This window comes from Pollachius pollachius (genome assembly GCF_949987615.1).
Source record: "Pollachius pollachius genome assembly, chromosome: 15".
NCBI lineage: Eukaryota > Metazoa > Chordata > Actinopteri > Gadiformes > Gadidae > Pollachius > Pollachius pollachius.
In genome coordinates, this window is record NC_136948.1 from 13,691,523 (window position 1) to 13,710,011 (window position 18,489).

The 18,489-nt window shown below is 44.5% G+C and overlaps 1 protein-coding gene across 1 annotated transcript; it reads left to right on the forward strand.

Annotated features, from left to right (window-relative positions):
* The first annotated feature begins 8,207 nt into the window (after window positions 1-8,207).
* On the forward strand, window positions 8,208-16,809 carry thbs1a (thrombospondin 1a). The gene is made up of 22 exons (XM_079752693.1): window positions 8,208-8,378; window positions 8,603-8,686; window positions 8,802-9,358; window positions 9,547-9,625; window positions 9,732-9,821; window positions 9,961-10,070; window positions 10,564-10,689; window positions 11,012-11,108; window positions 11,433-11,603; window positions 11,750-11,926; window positions 12,230-12,403; window positions 12,502-12,782; window positions 12,878-13,096; window positions 13,207-13,314; window positions 13,770-13,929; window positions 14,018-14,136; window positions 14,493-14,727; window positions 14,944-15,171; window positions 15,304-15,575; window positions 15,691-15,788; window positions 15,896-16,035; window positions 16,149-16,809. The coding sequence occupies exons 1-22, from the start codon at window positions 8,363-8,365 to the stop codon at window positions 16,154-16,156; spliced, it is 3,549 nt and encodes a 1,182-aa protein (XP_079608819.1). The 5' UTR covers window positions 8,208-8,362; the 3' UTR covers window positions 16,157-16,809.
* The last annotated feature ends 1,680 nt before the right edge of the window (window positions 16,810-18,489 follow it).

Genomic DNA, 18,489 nt, shown 5'->3' on the forward strand with positions numbered 1-18,489 from the left:
CAAACCTCAAGAACAGCAACCTTTCTACTGAAGAATATTATTGCAATTGCTTTTTTTTATAATTGGCTCACACATGTGTCACTTCCATAAAAGCTGTAGTGTGTGTCACTCCCATAAAATCTGTAATGTTTGTCACTTCCATACAAGCTATAGCGCGTGTCAATCCCATACGAGCTATAGAGTGTGTCACTCCCATACAAGCTATAGTGTGTGTCACTTCCATACAAGCTATAGCGCGTGTCACTCCCATACGAACTATAGAGCGTGTCACTTCCATACGAGCTAAAGCGTGTGTCACTTCCAAACAAGCTACAGTGTGCTAGAAACCAATGCACAGCCACCATTGAATGTTGTACGTCCTGCCACTTGTACATTGCACTTATTCAAGGTACTTAATTGTGTAGCATCTACAGTAGCTGCTATCGCTGCTTTACACGGGGAATGGGTTAGCCTACGATTGTAATACTTGCACTTGGTTCTATGAACGTCTTTCCTGTACCGACAGCGATATATTGTTTCACTTCTTATGACAAATGTACTTATTGTAACAAATGCACTTATTGTAAGTCGCTTTGGATAAAAGCGTCTGCTAAATGCCCTAAATGTAAATGTAAATGTAAATGCTTCTGGGACTTCTGGGTGAGTCGTCTTGAGAGTTGGAGATCCTTGAAATGTAGGGGTTTCGAACCCAATTTCCATATCTACCTGGAGGCAACGTTGGGCAATGTGCCTCACCTGCTCCCGAATTATAAAGCTGTATCCCCCTTTTGTGCCATTGGATAAAATTTCCTGCTAAATCACTAAATAGTCAAGAAAAAATGTGGAGCTCCACTTAGCTTTGGACATTTCCGCAGTAGCTACCCCCTGCAGCCTTTGAGGAAGCTGGTAAAAAATAAAGAACAATAGCAAAGCCAAATTCAGTGATTGGTTTTCAAGATGTTCAGCTAAAGAAGGCTCTGAGGTATTATACAAGCTGCTTGTGAGAGCCCACGTGTCCCCGTCTGTATGAAAAAGGCTGTTTGGGTTTTCCTTTTTTTCATCCGGACAATGGTTGTGTTTTGGGTACATTCCTAGGCAGTTTTCCCAGACACAACCAGTGGCGTCCGTCCCAGCGACTTCTGTTGCAGAGCCATTAATGCCCTTGCCTTTTTTTTTTCAAAGCAAGGACGTTTGGGATGGATCGTCCAAGACAGTGAAAGAATGTAATGTTGAATCTCTTCTCAATGTCTATGAGAAGCCAGGAAACATTGTTTTCCGATACAGAGCAATCCCTTTGCCAAACGGGGCTACCGGGAGAATAATCCATGGGTTTACAATATGTGCGCACATCAACACTCATATGGAAAAAATCACAAAATGTAAAATCTAATTTATATCTTCTGGCTCCTTTGCTTGAGCTGGGGTGGTGATGGTGGTGGTGGCTGGGGTGGTGGTGGTGGTGGTGGTGGTGGTGGCAGGAGAAAATATCAAGCCAATGCCTGGAAGGAACAGCCCAGCAGGCTATGAAGACACTCAGTGCTGCTTTATGAAGATATTATTACAAAAACGTCCTGCATTAAGATGCTGGCAGCCTCTAAGGTTTCCAGTGCAGAAGTGCTGGAATGGTGCACTATCCAGATTTCAGTGAATACCACTTTATTTAGTCCATCAAGGATAAAAACAGCTTGATACAGCCTTGAGAAAGATGCCAAATAGAGAGAATATATCTGATGTGGTAAGAATCTGTTTCTCATCTTATACGTTTCTGAACATGGATTAGAATCAAGGATATTAGGTCATATTGGTATGACATATACATTGTTCACTTCAAATCAAATTGGTAACTACAGCAAAACAGATACTTGTAGACTAGTATGAAGGTATTCCAACGAAGGAAAACATTTAAGTGCATGACCTATAGAGTAAATGGAAAATATTAGAGATACCGGCTGTTTCCACTAAGCAAAGACATGTGCCAGACTTCTTAGAAAGAGGGTACCCCAGAAATTGGTAAACCAGCACTATATTCGTCTTCAGATGTTTATTCAGGGCTAAAGTGAATGCATAAATACCTCCAGGAACTACATGCAGTCTCTGAACTCCAGTTTCCAGCACTAGGGTATCCTCCTTATGTTTATTCTGAAAGTCTAAGCTGAACATATGTATATCTTCAGGCCTTACATTTATTTTTATTTTTTTTTACTACTCATTTCCATAATAGGTTGGTCAGCCACAGAAACATGTGTGATGTCATCTGACCTCTCACTGACCTCTAACTGACCTTTTACTGTTGGTTTGCTCCTTGGTGGGGGCAGGGCCGCTCCCTACCGAGGAAGTTCAAGAGCATGCTTCCTCGCCAATGAGCAAAGAGGTTTTCTGACCACCCCCCTGAGTGCACCTTGGTACACCTTGGTGCACCTGAGATAGACACACCCTGACTTGTAAACCATCTTGCCTTGAAATTACCATAATGTCTCATGACATTATGGTAATTTCAAAATACCAGCAACACAATTAAACAGAAAGTAGGCCACAGATATCATTTTCTGTCTTGACACACATTATAACTATTTTCAACTCGGTTTAAAACTTTAAGGCACTTTGTAAGTAGCAGTCTCCCCTATGGATTCAACCTAGACAAGTGTCTTTAAAGAGCAACTTAAAGGCCCACTTCCGAGCAGAGCATATGATGTCAAGAGAATGATGTAGACTGGCATGTCTTGCTTCCAGAAAACTAACGTAAGCTATAAACCGTTTACGGCTGCTTGGTACGTTGGAGGTGATAACACGAGGAAACATGGCTCAACGTTCAAACCCTGACCATCAATCAAACACAGATTTTCACTCAATGTGCATCCCTTAGCACCCACTTAGGGGGTGAGTATCACACACACACTTCCTGGCAAAGAACGCAGTTAGGTAAACATCGTTCATTTTGAATAGGAGACAGCCAAGGAAAGTAGGGCTGTCTTGTGGACAAATCTGGAAGGGTGGGTGGAAGGATGAAGTAGCGTTGTTGACCTTTGTTTTCTGTGAGCTCCCCGTGCGCAGGCTGATTTCTGAAGAATTTTCTTTTATACAAACTCCATTCCTCCATTCATGTGGAATGGAGGGAGAGACGGGGCCTGGTGGAGCTTCCCCTCGCCACTTGCTTTCCGATCCTCACTGCAGAACCCTCCGTTGAAGTCCAGTTGGACTGCTTCTGTATTTTAGTTTTAATACCTTATCTACAGATCAGTGGCCGTTCGCATGGACGTAGTTTCCAGGGAAATAGCTTGGAAAGTGTGTGTATACACAAAGAAGACAAGGGAATCTTAGATCTTCGGAACAATAACATTTCATAACACGTACGTGATGTGATAGTGATGGTGGAAACAAATAATAATAATAAGGTGTTTCCCTCAAGGGTCCAAGACAATGGTTTTTCTTTCACAATGACACAGACACACACATGTACACACAAACACACACACACACACACACACACACACACACGCACACACACGCACACACACACACACACACACACACACACACACACACACACACACACACACACACGCACACACACACACAAAGACATTATCATATGTGGAACGGGAGTTGGAGTTTTTACGGCCTATATTTAGAAAGGTGTTAAAACATTTAAAGTTACACAACACTTAAGTCCTTCCCAGAATAGCATTATAATGGCAGAATGCAATACAAAAGAAGCTATGCTGTTTGGAATAAGCCATTAACCGCTTGTGTGGTCCTTGGTGGTCTCTTGTACACCATGACACCTACTTGATAGCTGACATCTTCATGATGGCTCTGGGTGCTTTTACAAACCGCAGACTAGCATTCTTACCTTCCTTTGAGAGGACCTTTAACATTCCTGCCTACAGTCGTCTGCAGCCGGTTGAGTGACATGCGGTCCGTTAGCTCATTAGTCAAACGGTAACGGTTTGGCACCGGCGCCTGTCCCCGGCGTAGCTTTGCACGCTGCACGCTGCACGCCATAGCTCTGTGAACTGGAGCCGCTCTTCTGCTTGTATAGCTAGCTGCTACGCAAGGAGCACCTTGGTTGAGTTGGTGTCTGTCTGTCTCCAAGCACTGTCCCAAAAGATAGCGATAACATCACTTGCCAGAATTGAGGCGTGTCAACTGCGACTGATCGGTAATCTTCATCGTCTTCTTGCTCTGTGGAAATTCATCATCCAGAGGACGTATCCAGAGGTCCTATCCGGAGTTTCTATCTGGGGTCGTATCTGGGGTTGTGAGAGAGAAACAGGCCTGCTTAATCTTAAAGGGAATGAGGTCCACCCTGATAGCGGAACCCTAACTTCATTATCTTAACCCTAACTTCATCATCTTAACCCTTACTTTATTTTCTTAACCATTACTTCATCATCTTAACCTTCACTTCATTATCTTAACGCTAACGTCATTATCTTAACCGTAACTTCACTATTTGCCTTGATGAAGAATTAGACTCGAAAGTTTGTTTCAAGAAAATGCTTAAAACATGTCCAATCTGTATAGAAGGTTTAAACGGAACATCAACCAAAAATGCTTCTGAAGCAACCTTTGACCATGGCCAGACAGAGAAGAACTATACTGTTATTTAATAGCACATCCTTTTCAGCCTACTATGCCAGGTCTAAAGCCACTGGTAATATCCATATTCCCCACTTCAGCCTCAGAGATCATGCATGGATTTCAATCAGTGATGTAGTGTGACGGCGGGCCTAAATTCACTTTGAGGTTTTGGCCACTTCCTGGAAGAAAACAGTTGAAAAATTGTTTGGCTTGTCTGGAAAGTCTGGCAAAATTTGTCTCCCTCAACTCTGCTCATAAACGGTGACTTGAATTCCCGTTAACGTTTTTTGACCAGCCATCTCTCTTATCTGGTAAATACAACAGCCTACCATGGTAACGAACGTGCGCTCTGCCAACCTTTAACCGGGCCAGGATTGTCAGTGGCCATGCTGACCACCATAGCCAATGAACCTTCAGGGTTTAAACACTACTTTTTATTGAATACAGATCCAGCCTTTTCTACTCTGTTAAAGCATCTAAATTGTTGAATGACACTTCCCAGAGCCCAGCTATTACACTGACTTATTACTTGCATTTTTATATTTTTATTAGTACACAGACTTGAGTATATACTAATTGAAATGCTTTGAAATCATAGGGCTACATAAATACAAGTTGTAAATAAATTGTAACTTTACACTGGAACATTTATCTCAATAACGCTCACTGCACTGACAGTAAAGCCTCAAACAAAGGCTTTTTTCCAACAGAAGCGAATGTGTCAACAGCCTCCATTCCAGGAAATGATTCACCTTGATTGACAAGACACACAGCCGACTGAATCCCTCGCTAATCTAGAGTTGGCCTATCGGCTAACATGTGAATACACAGTTCTTTGACACAAACATGCTTTATTAGTCCCCCCATAAGCCTTTTAAGTCTTCTGCTGTAAAAGTATTTTAGCTGCAGGCCACAGAGCAAGATGCAGCGCTTCCAAGTAGATGTTGCTAGGAACTGATAACTTTCCCCAGCTCAATCACACTGGGTGATAAAGCATCTCAAGCCTTGAAGGGACCAGGGAGGCTCTAAGGCTCTTCAAACTGCCACTGTGTTAATGTTAGCTGGATCCATTATTCACCGCACAAATATTCCCATTAAAGTTTAAACCACATCTCAACTCCAGGTCAGGCATTGTGAGTCATGTCCTTGATTTTCTGTTAACACCGATAGCGATTAATCTTGGTTGATAATTAAAGAATGCATATCAAAACTGTCTATCAACTCTAACAATGTTCAGGATTATATCCTCTGCTTATAATTAATATCTACCATGGGGAATTTCAACAGTATTTGTCCACTATCAATGATAACAGCTATATATGTACTGTTATGGCAGATCTACTGATGTAAACTAAACTAATGTAATAATGCCAAAGTGTGTATCCATATACCGTGTAATGAATCACGATATGGAACTATCATCCACTTTTCACTGCATTTAAATCCAATGTATTGCATCACATGGTCATGATATGAACGCTACATTTTGTCTCATGTACAAAAAAGAATCGGTCCCTATCTATAGATCACCAAGGTTAAGCTTTTCAAGGCAAACAGGTAGGTTACACCCAAGGCAAACAGGTAGGTTATAATTTTTATAAAATAATAATTAAGGTCTGGTAATGACAAATATTAAAGAAAAGCACTATTTTATCGTAATAATGATATAATAATATAATGAATAATTGGATTTAGGATGAGCCGGTTGCTGGGTGCTAACATGAATGAACGGTCCTGTAGAAAGGATTTATCACACTAGCAGTCGGCTAGTCGGACCGTCTACGTAGGCTAACCTCTTGGCTAACACTTGGCCAAACACCACTGAGCAACACAGCTAGATATACAACATACAGCTCTGAAGGGAGACAAAGACAAACATGAACTCTCCCACCGACCCGAAGAGACAAGTTCTGTGTGTGTGTGTTTGTGCGTGTGTGAGTGTCTCTTACTTTTGTGTGTGTGTGTGTGTGTGTGTGTGTAGCGCTTTGTGTGTGTGTGTGTGTGTGTGAGAGTCTGTGTGTAGCGCTTTGTGTGTGTGGGTGTGTGTGTGTCACTTTGTGTGTGTGTGCGTCTGTGTGTGTCTCTCTTTCTGTGTGTGTGTGTGTGTGCAGCTCTGTGTGTCTCTTTCTGTGTGTGTGTGTGTGTGTGTGTGTGTGTGTGTGTGTGTGTGTGTGTGTATGTGTGTCTGTGTGTGTGTGTGTGTGTGTGTGTGTGTGTGTGTGTGTGTGTGGGTGGCTGTAACTACGTGTGCATCTGCTATCTATGGGCTGTTTCCGGTGCACTTGGCTGGCCGGCCTGCTTTCTGCATTCTGCCAAGGACGCCCAGGCTTTACCTCCCTGTGATGATCAGACACGCCCAAAGACATGCCCAGTCACAGCTGGCACTACCCTGGACGCTAACCCGACATGTTCCTTTGGGAAGGAAAAAACCGAGTCTGATAGCGCTATTCAACATCAAAATCCTCCAGGTTATTTTCAACTATGAGAGTGTGCTTTGACTTTGTTTTAGGGTTACTTATTCTAGAGGCCTTTGTTTCAGTGTTTTATTCCTGAGGGGCGCCGCCATGCCTGTAGCATGAAGATCTGAAATTCCAGCAGATTGTACGAACAGGCTTGAAGACAGGTATCCAGATGTTTGGGTGCCTGTGTGTCAGTGCTCCATAGATCTCATCCAAACTAATTCAGACAAAATATTTTTGGAGTGTGAATATCTGGGAATTCTGGGGTACAATTCGAAGAAATGGTTATAACATCAACTGAGGTCCGAAAAACGAATAAGGTCAATGCCCAAATCAGAGCCATGCCGTAAAATGCTGAGTCAGCCGGTAAGCCAGAAAGACAGCTGACAGATGGGCCAGTAGATAACTCTTCCAGACTTCCCCTAGAGCTGTTCTGCCCTTTTTTTGCCTGCTTGATCGATATTGCAAAGGCTATGTTGTAAACTGAAATAGTATAAGAAGAATGAAAAAATATATATAAAGAAAATAACAGGAATGTACTGATATAAGATGCTCACTGAAGAAGGAAATAAAGGAAGGAACTAAGAGAGAAACAACGAAAGAAAGATTAAATGTGTGGCTGCACATTTTATTAAAGGCTCAATGAAGCCCCTGGTGGATCTATTGGAAAAAACAAGCAGGCAAGTCTTCCCTAAACTCTTTCACTGTTGATGTTAACTTTAAAATATCTAATGTATAAAACATGACAACTTATATATATAAATATATAGGTGTTGATAAGGTAAAATCATTTAAATTGTAGGTCATGAGTTAACGGATGTTTGACAAACTATGCACAACTGATGTTTTATATTTCCACTCTGATATAGGGCTACAGAAAATATTGGGTTAGAGGGTTAGAGTCAAACAAAATTTGGATACTCTAACGAAAAACAAAGCGTTGACAGGAAACGACCGCCTGGCTCCTGTGTGCGGATTAAATAGTTGTCCGGTGATGGAAATCCAACTGTGGAATGCATTTTTTTCCTATGTGTGTGTGTCTCGGATAGAACTGTGACGGGCTGTGAGGTAATAACCATTGGGTCGTCCCCTAAGACGCTCCAATTGGCTGAGACGCGCTTTGAGGAATGTCATGAAAGCATTTAAAAAGCTCTGATGCCTCCAGCATGAACAGAACAGTCTAAAGCATCAGTGCTCCCTAGAACTAGCAAGTCTTACTATATTTCTTTATTTTAGCAATAGGCTGTAACTCCCTGAATGCACTTTCCGCAGAACTAAAGGAAACAACCGGAACAACGACTTTAATCGGGAGATTCTATATTTTATACTTTATTTCATTTCGGATGATCATATTCAAAGGTATGTGAATTTCCTTCAATTAATATTATATTATTTTAATAAATGATTTTGCCTATGGCCTATCATAACATTTTATATTATTATTATTATTATTATTATTATTATTATTATTATTATTATTATTATTATTATCATTATTTATATTTAAAAACAAGTCATAGATTAGGCCTACTTAGAAAGGATGTGGATTATATCTTGTAACCAATTGATTTGGGATGGATTAGGTATCACTCGGGACTTCACCATGATGCGGTGCAGCCTCGCTCTGCTGCTGATGCTCTGGAGCTGTGAGAGTAGAAGTGTGGCAGGTGAGTGGAGAGGAAGCAACCTGGTCCTTTTTGCTATATTTCTCGATTCGGTTTGCAGGCCAGAATTGTGAGGCGAGAGTTGGGCAAACTAACCGCTTTTGCTTTCCCTCCGCAGAGAGTGGCGAGGACAACAGTGTTTATGACTTATTCGAACTTGCCAAGGTGAGCGGAAAGCAGAAAGGAGTGACCCAGGTTCGAGGCGCAGACCCAAACAGTCCTGCCTATAAGATCCTCAATGCTGACCTGATCCCCCCGGTACCCGACATGTCCTTCCGGGACCTCATCGACTCCATTCAAACAGAGAGAGGCTTCATCCTCCTTCTCAATCTTAAGCAGTTCAGGAGAACCAGGGGGAGTCTTTTGACTGTCGAGAAGACCGACGGATCCGGACCGATATTCGAGATCATATCCAACGGCGAGGCGAAAATGCTGGATGTGGTCTTATCCACCAAGACCCAGCAACAGGTCGTGTCGATTGAAGATGCGGATTTAGCGACTGGACATTGGCAGAACATCACCCTGTTCGTGCAGGACGACCGTGTGCAGCTTTTTGTCGGCTGCGAGGAGATAAACGTGTCCGAGATGGATGTGCCGATCTACAAAGTATTGTCACAGGAACTTATAGACACTGCCCGCATGAGGATTGCAAAGGGAACAGTGAAAGACTTCAAGGTAAATCTATTTTTTTTGTTATCATTATTGTTCTTGCTTGCCAGAAAATTAATTGTGAACTACAACACGTGAAATCTTCTATCAAAAAGTGGGCTGTTACAGATATTATACATTTAGACTTTTAATTGAAAAGACTGTGAATCAAATCCAAATGATATGTGCTTTAAATGTTATGTCCTTTTATTCAGGGAGTGCTTCAGAACGTACGGTTTGTCTTTGGAACCACTCTTGAAGCCATCTTGAGGAACAAGGGATGCCAAAGTGGATGTAAGTTTCCTTATACTCATCGGGACTAATCTCGTTCACCGGTGCAAATGGACCGCTCCAAAAGAAACCAACAGAATAATAACCATCGCTTCCTTCCTCTCCGCAGCGACCTTGTCCGGTATGATGACCCTCGACAACCAGATGAACGTCTCCAGCCCGAACATCAGGACCGATTACACCGGCCACAAAAGCAAGGGTGAGCCCCGTCTCCCCCACCCTCCCCTCACCCCCACGCCGTTGATCGGCTCCCATCCCCCGACCACGCCTCCGCCCGTATATTCCTCACGGTCTGCGGTGATGTAACTCACACCTGGTTCCTCCTCCGCTTTGATCAGATGCGCTGTCCGTGTGCGGCTTCTCCTGCAACGACATCTCTGGTATGTTCGAGGAGCTCAAGGGCCTCGGTGTGGTCGTCAAGCAGCTGTCCGAGACCCTGCACAAAGTGGTGAGTGTCCGGACGCCCGCCGGGTCGTGCCTCCTGCACTCTGTCGTCCTTCCCCTGTCTGTCGCTTGCGTGTCTTTGTCCCCCCCTGCCCCCTGCTCATTGCATTCCTAATGCGTACCCACTTGTCGCTGTAACGGCGGGCCAGGGCCAAGTCCCTAATGAGACCCATGTTGAATGCACAAAATGTGTTTGGCTGACTGGTTCTCTCCCGCCTGCTTCACTAGAGTCAAAAAATTTCTTAATCACTGTGTGTGTGTGTGTGTGTGTGTGTGTGTGTCGGGCGTGGGTCTTGTTCCTATTGGCAACAGTGGCAATGCAAATGTTATCCGTTGTACTTGTCCCTAAACACCCTCTCTTGCTGTGTGTGTGTCTCCCTCCCTGTCTTTTTCTCTCTCTCTCTCTCTCTCTCTCTCTCTCTCTCTCTCGATCTCTCTCTCTCTCTCCCTGCCTCACTCTCTTTCTCTGTCTCTCTCTTTCTCTCGCTCCCCCCCAGGTCAATGACAACATGGTGATCATGAATAAGATCAAGACCAAGGACGGAGTGTGCGTGCACAACGGCATTGTGCACAGGAACCAGGACGAGTGGACCATGGACGGATGCATAAAGTGCACCTGCCAGGTAACACACCTCCATACCTGCTGTGGAGAGGGGATAATAGAGCCTGGTCCATTAGAGTTCCAGCCTCCAATTATACGTAGATAATGTTATTCCTTCACTTAGAGCTGTGTGGTGAGACATGCTAATCTATTGTGTAATAAAGTGTTGGGCGGAAAGTTTTAGTGGTGTTTAACACGCACAGCTGGATTAGTTTCCCTGAAACGTAGCAATTAGCCTTGGCACAGATCCACCTCACTTACTTTTTATGTCCTTTCTGTGTGCTTCGGGGCAGCGAGCCAGCAGGCCATTATCCATGTACTGATCTGAATCTTCCTCTGTGCAGAACTCGGCCACCATTTGTCATAAGAGCTCGTGCCCCATTATCCACTGCACCAACGCCACCGTGCCCAAGGGAGAGTGCTGCCCACGCTGCGGAACGGGTAAGGACCAGCTCGTCTCTCTGCGCGAGGAGATCATAGGCACTGAAGTCTTGGCCCGTTTTTTCAAAGGATAAGAAAGATATGATAATAACAGTAAGGATCGAGTGATGACAATGATTATCACAATGATAATGACACTGTGAATAACTATGATAAAACAAATGCTAATAACAGCAATGATCGAGTGACAACGATTATCATGGTGATAATGACGATGTAATAATAATACCAATAACTGTAATAGAAACTATACTATAATAACAATGACAACAATTCAAATTCATCCTAATTTCTAATAATTGATTGTAATGTGTTCGGCCTCAGACCCCTTGGCAGAGGACGGCTGGTCCCCGTGGTCCGAGTGGACCCACTGCTCGGTGACGTGCGGCCGGGGCATCCAGCAGCGCGGACGCTCCTGCGACCGCATCAACAACAACTGCCAGGGCACCTCGGTGCAGACCCGGGACTGCTACCTGGAGGAGTGCGACAAGCGCTGTGAGTCCCTCGTCTTTCCCCTAACCGCTCTTCAATGCCAAATTCCACTCCAGTCTGTTTTGATCCGCATCAACGCTGCCGACAGAGCCGGGGTTTGAGTTCTACGGCGCGTTGACCGTTGTGATGTCTGTGTTGTTTGTTCACAGTCAAACAGGACGGTGGTTGGAGCCACTGGTCTCCTTGGTCCTCCTGCTCTGTGTCCTGTGGCGAGGGCCTGATCACGCGCATCCGCCTGTGCAACTCCCCCACGCCCCAGATGGGTGGCAAAGAGTGTGAAGGAGAAGGACGCGCCACCGAGCTTTGCAAGCAGTCTCCTTGTCCTAGTGAGTCGTGCTGCGGTGTAGTAACGGCAGAGTAAATGAATATCTGTGAGGTCACTTTCTATCACTGAATGAGGCAACACAACGGTGATTGAGCCCTTAACTCACTTATGAAAGACCTTGCATTTGCAGTGTTATGAATGTTATGAACTGGGAGTCAGTGGTGACACCTCAGGGATCTTTGGGATAAATTACTGCTTATCGCCGAAGCTCTCAGCAAAGAAAACAAAACAGAATCTTTGGGATTTCCACTGCCAAGTTTTAGAGTCCAAGACAAAAGGCTGATAATGGTGTTTCCTCTTCTAGTCCATGGTGGATGGGGACCCTGGTCTCTCTGGGACACATGCTCCTTGACGTGTGGTGGTGGGATCCAGATGCGCAAACGTCTCTGCACGGACCCTGCACCAAAATATGGAGGAAACCATTGTGTTGGTGGTGGCGCCATGTCTCAAGTGTGCAACAAGCAGGAGTGTCCTATCGGTAAGCAACCTGAATTATAATCAGAACATGTAAAAGTAAAAGGTGCAACTCTTGTACTAGCATCTAGAACAACATGTTGTGTCTGCCCCGGCCTGTAGATGGTTGCCTCTCCAGTCCTTGCTTCGCTGGAGCCAAGTGCACCAGTTTCCCCGATGGCACCTTCAAGTGTGGTCGGTGTCCGGTTGGCTACAGAGGAAACGGCGTCAACTGCAAAGACATTGACGAGTGTAAAGAGGTCTCCGACGCCTGTCACACACACAACGGGGTGCATCGCTGTGAAAACACAGTGCCCGGCTACAACTGTTTGCCCTGCCCCGCCCGGTACTCCGGACCCCAGCCATTCGGGAGGGGGGTCGAGCAAGCCACCGCCAAGAAACAGGTGTGAGCTTTTACTGGTTTTCATGTTCGAGTCCATTTCGTGAAGTATTACTGTCGGTAGGACCGGGATTCTAAAACCCTCCATATTTACTTCAGGTCTGCAAGCCTCGTAATCCTTGCCAGGATGGGAGCCACGACTGCAATAAAAATGCCAACTGTGTCTACCTGGGCATCTTCTCTGATACCATGTTCCGCTGCGAGTGCAAGCCAGGATATGCTGGCAATGGCTACATCTGTGGAGAAGACACTGACTTGGATGGATGGCCCAACACAGAGCTGTTATGTGTGGAGAACGCTACATACCACTGCAAGAAGGTAAGCAAAGTGATACGGAGAAAAAACAGTAATGGATACACCGTCATTTCCCCAATGTTTTGTTGTGGGGATGCCCTCTTCATACCAGTTTTGTTTTGGTTCTCTTATAGGATAATTGTCCCAGCCTGCCCAACTCTGGTCAGGAAGATCATGACAAAGATGGCCTGGGGGATGAGTGTGACCATGATGATGACAACGATGGAATCTCTGATGATAGGGTGAGGCGTGACACTGTTTTTTTTTCTTTAGTCTCTTGTTTTCCTCTGGGACCAGACATAGCAATCAGCAGTAGCCTCTTTCACCCTCTTCCCTTTGGGTGGTAGAAATCGAAACCTCTGTGTTTCCATGCGGACTTCCAGCAGAAACACTTTGTGGAAAGCCAGTAGCACGTGAATACTATAATATCATATGGCCTAGGCTTAGGACAAAAGGGCCTGAACACCATAATTCTACGTGTGGATTGGAAAAGTTAGACAAGAAAATGGTTTATAATGTTGTGATGAGAAAACCCTAGATTTCTCAAATTGGAATATCACATTGCAGCGAAAAGACAGCGTCCAAGTTCCAAACCAGCCTCATTGAAATGTTTATTTTTTCATCTGGTGCCATTTAATTTCACAACTGTGTGTGAGGCTATTGGATTTTAAACAAAATGTTTTTTTGATGAATTCAGGATAACTGCCCCAAAGTGTACAACCCTGCCCAGTACGACGCTGACAGAGACGACATTGGCGATCGCTGTGACAACTGTGTTTTCGAAGCTAACACGGATCAAACCGACACCGACAACAACGGCGAGGGGGACGCTTGCGCCATTGACATCGACGGTGACGGTAAGAGTCCTCTTAAGGTTTCGAAGTTCTCCAGTGCTTCTGGTGAGCTATTGTAAGCTAATGCGGGCAAATCGTGTCCTCTCACCAGGCATTCTGAATGAGAAGGACAACTGTCAGTACGTCTACAATGTGGACCAGAGGGATTCCGACGGGGATGGAGTTGGAGACCACTGTGACAACTGCCCTCTTGAGCACAACCCTGACCAGGTAATGACATATATCCTCTTTCCCCTCGCACTCCCTCCAGGATAAGCTGCACCTGAGGGGTGATACTTAAGCTCTCACTGTGCAGACGCCCCATCCTTTGGACAAAGGATGAAGGTTGTTCTTTAGAATAGGGTTCTACTCCGATGAAAGAGAGGAATGTGGAAACATTTTAATCAGGCCAAAAGGGAAAGACATTAGATTATTGTCTTCACAGATAAAAATACCAAAAGATCATATCAAAAGAAAATTAGTAGCATTGAACAAAGTTCATATCAACTTCACCTACTTTGTATTTAAGAAAGAAAAGGATTGTCTATTAGAAGGATTTGTAATAAAGGAATTCCCTTCTCCTACAGATTGACTCAGACTCAGACCTCGTGGGGGACAAGTGCGACAGCAACCAGGACATCGACGAGGATGGTCACCAAAACAACCTGGACAACTGTCCATACATCCCCAACGCAAACCAGGCTGACCACGACAAGGACGGCAAGGGCGACGCCTGTGACCACGACGACGACAATGATGGCGTCCCCGACGAGAAAGACAACTGTCGTTTGGCGCCTAACCCTGACCAGCTGGACTCTGATGGTGAGTCACCTCTCCGCTGCCAGGGCGGTCAACTGGGCGTCCGCTACACCGGAGACATTTCTCGTGGCTAACTCGGGCAGACTCTTTGTATTCATCTCACTTAGGCTTACATAACCACTCCGTGACGAATCCTTTCCTTCTCCTGTTCCGCTATGTTGTCATGTTCGCTGGTTGTATTCCAATTCAAAAGCATGTGTTTTGATTTCTCTCCTCCAGGGGATGGCCGAGGGGATGTTTGCAAAGACGACTTTGACCAGGACAAAGTGCTGGATATCTATGACGTCTGCCCAGAGAACCTTGACATCAGCGAAACAGACTTCCGCAGGTTCCAGATGGTTCCTCTGGACCCCACAGGCACCTCTCAGATCGACCCCAACTGGGTGGTCCGTCATCAGGGCAAGGAGCTGGTGCAGACCGTCAACTGCGATCCTGGCATCGCTGTCGGTGTGTAGAACATATTGCACATGCACATGATAATTAATTGCCATTGTATGGGTCGAGAATGCACAGGGTATCTGTCAAGGTGCTCTGCAGCTGTTGGCCATCAACATTAAACTGGCCTTCATCCCCGTCCAGGTTATGATGAGTTCAATGCGGTGGACTTCAGCGGAACATTCTTCATCAACACGGACAGAGACGATGACTATGCCGGCTTCGTTTTTGGCTACCAGTCCAGCTCGCGCTTCTACACCGTGATGTGGAAGCAGATCACACAGACCTACTGGTCCACCACGCCCACCAGAGCCCAGGGCTACTCTGGCCTGTCAATCAAAGTGGTTAACTCCACTACAGGGCCTGGCGAACATCTGAGGAATGCTCTCTGGCACACGGGAGACACGGCCGGACAGGTGGGTTTTCCATTCACCCCGTCTATAAAATACTCCACATCAATGAGATACGGGCATTAGGAGACTTTTATTGCATAGGTTCATCAAGTTGACGTGTTGACTGTTATTCTTCCAGGTGCGTACTCTGTGGCACGACCCCAAGAACATTGGCTGGAAGGACTACACAGCCTACAGATGGCATTTGGTGCACAGACCCAAGAGTGGACTCATCAGGTAATGTCCCACGGCCCTCGCACTACGTATGAAAGCTCTTTCCAGAGATCCAGAGCACTGTAATCGTTCAGTTCAAATGTATTAACATGTGACTTTTCATTACTCAGGGTGGTGATGTACGAAGGCAAGAGGATCATGGCGGATTCCGGAAACATCTACGACAAAACGTACGCCGGTGGACGCCTCGGCCTCTACGTCTTCTCCCAGGAGATGGTGTACTTCTCCGCCCTCAAATATGAGTGCAGAGGTAGGAGCCACTTTAAAAACTCATGTCGGTCATGTGTTCAGCGCTCATGAAAAGGGATTTGAATGGTCGCTAGCACATTTGATTCTAATGCATGTCTTTTTTTGTACTACCAGATTCATAACTGAACAAGTGAGGTCCTGATATGGATAGAACGGATCCGTCACCTGCCACTATGAGCTTTGAACTGTAAGCCCCGCGACGACCATTCTCCGCAACACTCGACCATGAGAACACACACCGTTTGCGGAATGGATAAGAAGATGTAGAAGGTATAACCAGCTTCCTGTACATTCCCCGCGAGAGACTTCCGTGTCCCCGCACCGTACACTCAAAAAACCACGCGTTGGCCTCGGTCTGAGGTCCATCTTAACCTTCTCATTATAATTCTTGGATCTGCTTTCGAGGACCGACTAGATCCCGGTCCTCACTTGTGGTGTGTTTGCCGAGTGTGGCCATCAAAGGGAAGACTTTTTTTTTATCATGTTTTATTTTTTAAGCAATAATTTTGATCTGCTGTGGACTCAAAAAAGACTTATTTGAATATGAAGAATGCCCTAGGAGGATTTTGGTTAAGTTGGGAGCGATTCTCTCTCCTCGAAGGACCCGTGGAGGGAACCATGGACGAGTAGACTGGACTGATGCTATCAAAGAATGTGTGTGTGTGTGTGTGTGTGTGTGTGTGTGTGTTTATGTCAGTGTTTCTATGTGTGTGTGTGTGTTTGTGTGCGTGCATGTGCAGTTGGGAAACTGAGAGCATAGTAATGAAGACCACATTGCCAATGAATCATTATCATCGATAATCAATGAGTCATTTTATCCTCATTGACCCAGAGTCTTGCAGGCCTTCCAAATAGAGGCCCAAACCAAATGCTATGCACTGTCCCACGAGATTGACCCGTTGGCTCAGGAAACACCATCAGAGGGACTAAGAAGGGAGGAGTACAATGACTAGGACAGCACAGGGCCTCGAAGCAAACATGTATTGCTTTGAAAAAAGAATATTTTAGAATAATATGTGGAAATGATATCTTTGAGTTTTAAAAACAGTGTCAAGGTACGTAACTAGTCAAGTGCCAGTCTTTTATGTGTGATGAATGGACTTGTATTGCTTTAATTTCTTATTTATTTAGTTGCCAGAGATTGTTTGTACCATGGCTGCCATCAAAAAAAACTAAAGTCAGTGATCAATTAAAGAAAAACTGGAAAATACAATGCCATGGTATGTTATTGTAAGGCGTATGCCAGATGTTTTAATTGATAATTTTATTTCCAAATATTCTTATTCTGCACGGTAAGCACGATCGGTGTGCCTGAGCTTGTGTGTACATTTTTTTTTTACAAGGAAACTGAAAGGAAAAGTACTGAAACGAAGTACAAATATTACCTCATCATTATTAGAGTTTGTATTGAGGCCACCATACGAGAATATCTTTTTCCAGCAGCAGAGTATACATTGGTTGACTTGTATTTTTTCCCCAAGACAGACTTAAGTACAATCATTTATATTCTGTATATAAGATATTTTTGTAGCAAAAAGAGGCCCGGTTAGCAGTGTAATAGATTCAAGAAATGTTCCCTTTACTATGTTGTGCGATATGTGCTGTGCATTTTTATAAATTATTATGTTCTATGTTAAGAGTTTATTTCATTTGTGTAGATAAATGCTATTTAAATAATTTATCCAGGAACGTTGCCATAATATGGTATCGGTCCTGTTTGTTTGCACACTGACACAAGGATGTCTTTGTTGTTTTTGGTTTTGTACTTTTTTTTAATACTAGGAAAACTTTTTCTATAAACATTTGTACCATAGTTTTTACCCACAAATTGTTGTTTATACTCCTACCAGTGATGTGTAATGTCATGGAACAATAAACACTTCAGGAAAAAAATATAAGTGTATTCCAGTTTCTTGGCTTTTATTTCATGCTGAACCATTAAGACTTAATTGCTAAAGTCTGAGAGGTAAAGCGCATTTCCTTTAGGTCTGAAACTTAAAACACCTGAATGTTGGGATGGGACACGGTGGGAAAACACAACTGGAATCCATTAGTTGGGTCTCATACAGTCCTGTGGAGAAAAGGGGAGAATCGTTCAGAAGTCCAAAGCCTGCACCAATAAACATGAAGTGTGGCCTACTAAAGCACCGATCCTTCTACGATCACACCTGAGACGTGCATCACCCACCCACCTTACCTTTCAGCTCCCGTCGCTCACGTGACGAGCAGACGCAAGGAATGAGGAGCCCCCTTCACTTGAATGCAAACTGGAAGAGTGTCGCCTAGTCTACGTGTTACACTACTATTGTATAAAGGAACCCGTAGAAAGACTTGAACAAGACACAGACACACATGCATGCTGTAGGAGAGGGGTGGTGGTAGTCATAGCCCTCAAAGCCATTGGTAGCTCATTAAAAAGCTCATAATTTTCCAGAGTAAAATAAAGATGGCAGAT